Below are 4,542 nucleotides of genomic sequence, written 5' to 3'. Positions count from 1 at the left end.
ATGGAGTTTTTAAAATTCTAAAGACTCGAGTTCAGACTGGAAAAAATGGAAAAACGCCATAAAAACATGGCGAAACGCCGAGTTACAGGTCGAGTTCGAGTTCTATCATCAGACAGTTCGAGCCAAGCAGAAGGAGGCAGCGAAAATGTTTGTGAAAGAAAGAGACGCTACAGCTCCTCGCCATCGTCGCTTCTTCGCAAATGTCAACTCACAGTGCTGCGTTGTCAGAGTTACCCGAAGCGGAGTCTTTTGATGCTATTTATAGACACAGAGACTATGCGAGCGACCGTACCACACCAAATCGTAGCAACGTCCAAGAGAGTGGACCCAGCGGTGTTGCTACCGTTGTCAGTTCTGGTTTACCCGGTTAGGGTTTTTTATTTTTCTTAAGGAAATGAATGTTTTGAGGAAAACATTCCAAAGGTTGTCTACTTAGGTTACAGACAAATAAAACCAACAGAGTTTTTCTCTCTCTCCGTTTGTGATAACGGAATTAAACGCATAACTTCCGATTGGGACATCGGAAAGAAATGCCTCCGTTTGTGATAACGGAATTAAATGCATAACTTCCGATTGGGACATCGGAAAGAGATGCCTCCGTTTGTGATAACGGAATTAAATGCATAACTTCCGATTGGGACATCGGGAAAAAAATGCTTAGCTTATGCTTTCTGTTTGTGACAACAGATCTTCTACTTATTTGGGAAGCAAGTGCTTTACCTTACATAATGTAGATACTTAGAGATCAATGGTCAATCTCTTCCAATTTTGTTTTTTCAGACAATTCTACTGAAATACTTAAGGAAGCGCCAAAGTTGCAGGATGAAATTCTTTCCCTTCTGGGGAATGATAAAAAACCGGAAACGGTCTTTGGGGGACCAACTAAACCAACATTTTAGCATCTGGTCTCAGTGAGGAGACCTGTAAAAAATTATCAGCTAAATACTTGCCTCCAAGTAATTGCGTGCTGTTGTGCCCACCACGCATTAACCCGGAAGTAAAACTTGCTTCCTCTGAATCAGTTTTAAGAAGGGATGTGCGGTTGTCTGATCTGCAACAGCAATTGGGGGCCAGTTTAACCGCAATAGGTGTAGCCTTAACCAGTCTCTTAGAAAACTCAACACCTGATAATAAAAAGTACATACACCTGCTTAGTGATGCAGGTAGAATATTGACTAATATATGTCATTCGGAATCAGTATCCCGCAGGGAACTGATAGCAATCAACCTTAATAAAGACCTTAAAGGCATTTTAACAGACACTCCAATTACGGAGTTTCTCTTCGGATCTGACTTAGATAGCAAGATCAAGTCACTAAAGGAGCTAGAAAAATCAGGACAACAATTAAGGGTCCAGAAAAGACTTGTACGACTTTCTACTCAGATATTAGCAAAAGCTTCAACTTCCAGAAACTTCAGGAGTCCACCTGCTCGAAAGTATGGAACCAAGAGCAGTGGACAGTCCAATCAGGCTCCGGTGAACTTGACACACAGAAAAACTCGACAATTTCAGGGAAGAAAGATGGACAACAAGACCAATCAGCGAAGTCGTCAGTATCCGTACTAGACACACAGGTCAGTGAGTCCTGTGGGCGTTTAAGAAATTTTTCAAATAGATGGAGAAAAATTCCTGCGTCCAATAAAATATTATCACATATTAGAGGAATTAGTATTCCATTTTATAAGAAAGCAAGACAATTAAAAAAACCAATAGAAAATAATTGGTCGTACAGGGAAAGTCAAATTATAGGGGATTTATTAAAACAGTTATTACAGCTAGGTGCAATTTCTGTGGCAAAATACTGCAAAACCCAATTTGTTTCAAAAGTTTTTACTGTAAGTAAGCCGAATGGTTCACATCGTCTAATCTTAAACCTCAAAAAATAGCTTCATGTGTACAGTTGACCTTAAAGATGCGTATTATTTATTACCCATACGGTTATCTCACAGAAAATTTTTGCGATTTACCTTTAAAGGCACACTGTATGAGTACAATTGTTTACCCTTTGGGTTAAATTGTGCCCCTCAAATCTTTACAAAGATCCTAAAACCTGTTATAAAATTCCTGAGAGAGAAAAATGTTATTTTGGTAGTTTACTTGGACGACTTTCTAATCCTAGGCCAATCTTTTGATGAATGCATGCATAACGTAAAATTAACTATAAATTTACTTAACTATCTAGGGTTCCTAATAAATTATGAGAAGTGTAACTTATTACCTAGTAACAGTTGTGCTTTCTTAGGGTTTATTTATGATTCAAATACCATGTCGATCTCTCTCCCAGACGACAAACGGGAACGAATACTTAAAATACTAAAACGCCTATTAAAAATATCTGAATGCACAATTAGACGGTTTTCAAGGTTTCTAGGAACCATCGTCTCAGCTTGTCCAACAATCAAATACGGTTTTTTACATACAAAAATTTTTGAACGTCAAAAAATGTTAGCCTTAAAAAAATCAGGAGGAAATTACAATGCACTCATGAAAATTTCCGCATATTTGATAGACGACCTGAATTGGTTCATTAAAAATGTTCCAAAATCTTTCAATAACATTCGAGTCGACAAGTACCATATGGAAATTTTTACGGATGCTTCGGGTTCAGGCTGGGGAGCTTATTGTAGGGGTAACAGCACTCATGGTTTCTGGTCGGATGAGGAAAAAAAATTCCATATCAATTACCTCGAACTCTTAGCATTATGCCTAGGTCTTCAATGTTTTACATCTAAATTATCAAGCTGCAATCTTCTTTGTCGATTAGACAATACCACAGCCGTAGCCTGTATAAATAAAATGGGAAGTGTCCGTTTTAAACATCTACAGGAAATTACATCTAGAATTTGGAATTATTGTGAAGAACGAAATATACACATTTTAGCTAGTTATATCAACACCAAAGTCAATAGAGACGCTGATATCGCGTCGCGTCAACAACATAGAGAAACAGAATGGAGTTTATCGGTTGACGCTTTTCAAGAAATTGAGACAGTTTTTGGAAAATTATCGGTCGATCTTTTTTGCTAGCAGGATAAATAAAAAATGTCAAGTTTTTTTCTTGGGTAAGAGATCCAGAGGCATTTGCGGTGGATGCATTCACTGTTAATTGGAAAAATCTTAATTTCTATGCGTTTCCGCCTTTTGCATTGATCTTACGAATGTTACGAAAGGTCATGACAGATGAAGCTGAAGGAGTGGTAGTCGTACCCCTCTGGACCTCCCAAACATGGTTCCCAGTATTTCAATCATTACTTATTGAAGAACCTATCATTTTCAAACCTAAAAAATTTTTGCTCTCTTTCAACAGAATTCCACACCCCTTATAGGAGACTTTTTCCCTGGTAGCAGGGAAATTATCAGGAAAGCCCTCTCATTAGGGGAAGTACCACTGGATTCTTTGGAGATATGCCTGCTATCAATAACACAAAATACCTTAAAGCAATATTCTTGCGGCTTAAGGTTGTGGTGGGAGTTCTGCACTAAAAACAATATTAACGTATTTTCTATAAAAATCCCACGTGTTTTACAATTTTTAACGGATCAGTTTAAAAAGGGTGCTTCTTATGGTTCACTTAATAGCTACAGATCGGCGCTAGCACAGATAGCGGGTCCGAACCTGGCACAAGACTTTAGGATCAAGAGATTCTTCCGAGGCGTCTTTAGTTTAAGACAGCCGTTACCCAGATATGAAAATACATGGGACCCTGGCATAGTGGTTGATTACTTTAGATCTCTTGCCAGTAATCCTATTACTCTTGAATTCCTTTCAGAAAAATTAGTTACTCTTTTAGCACTTGCTACAGGGCAGCGTATTCAAACATTAAGTCTCATTGAAATTAGTAACATATTAATCCACCCTGATCGGATCGAGATAAAAATTCCTCATAGAATAAAAACAACATNGAATGGGGGACTAGTTTACGTCCGGAGTGCTTTACCCCAGAGGACGCCATCATTTAATTTCAGTAGTTGAACGTTTTACTCGGGATCATAATGTGGTGGTTTCCCGTTGCCTTCCACATCGCAGTATTGTGCATCAGAGTGCCATACCGATCCTCGTGATCTCTGCCACCCTGAGTACTGAAAGAGCTGCTGCCCTCTTTCAGGGACTTGTCTTAGTCTGGCTTCTCTTTAAGAACCCCTCCATTGCGGTTGAACCTATGGTCCGGCTCCCTAAATCATCGAAACTCGCAAGCCGATCCACCCACTCTAGTTTGTACCAGAGTTTCGTCAAGGTTCAAGTCCCGTCGGATCAGACCCTGGCATAGTGGTTGATTACTTTAGATCTCTTGCCAGTAATCCTATTACTCTTGAATTCCTTTCAGAAAAATTAGTTACTCTTTTAGCACTTGCTACAGGGCAGCGTATTCAAGCATTCAGTCTCATTGAAATTAGTAACATATTAATCCACCCTGATCGGATCGAGATAAAAATTCCTCGTAGAATAAAAACAACATCTCTCAAACGAACTCAACCCTTTTTAATTTTGCCTATGTATCATCTGGATCCCGCAGTTTGTGTAGCCACAACATTGCTACAAT

At 39.0% G+C, this 4,542-nt stretch overlaps 1 protein-coding gene across 1 annotated transcript; it reads left to right on the top strand.

Annotated features, from left to right (window-relative positions):
* The first annotated feature begins 816 nt into the window (after positions 1-816).
* Positions 817-3,891, top strand: LOC112906304. Its single transcript, XM_025980211.1, has one exon. The coding sequence runs from the start codon at positions 1,892-1,894 to the stop codon at positions 3,026-3,028; it is 1,137 nt and encodes a 378-aa protein (XP_025835996.1). The 5' UTR covers positions 817-1,891; the 3' UTR covers positions 3,029-3,891.
* The last annotated feature ends 651 nt before the right edge of the window (positions 3,892-4,542 follow it).

Source organism: Agrilus planipennis, unplaced genomic scaffold (assembly GCF_000699045.2).
Source record: "Agrilus planipennis isolate EAB-ADULT unplaced genomic scaffold, Apla_2.0 scaffold258, whole genome shotgun sequence".
In the NCBI taxonomy this organism is placed as follows: Eukaryota; Metazoa; Arthropoda; class Insecta; order Coleoptera; family Buprestidae; genus Agrilus; species Agrilus planipennis.
The sequence above is the reverse complement of the archived record's forward strand: the minus strand, read 5'-3'. Positions and strand labels throughout refer to the sequence as shown.

What these genes read in the sequence shown, in the direction of transcription:
- LOC112906304 (XM_025980211.1), top strand. Translation starts at nt 1,892, where the DNA reads ATGTGTACAGTTGACCTTAAAGATGCGTATTATTTATTACCCATACGG.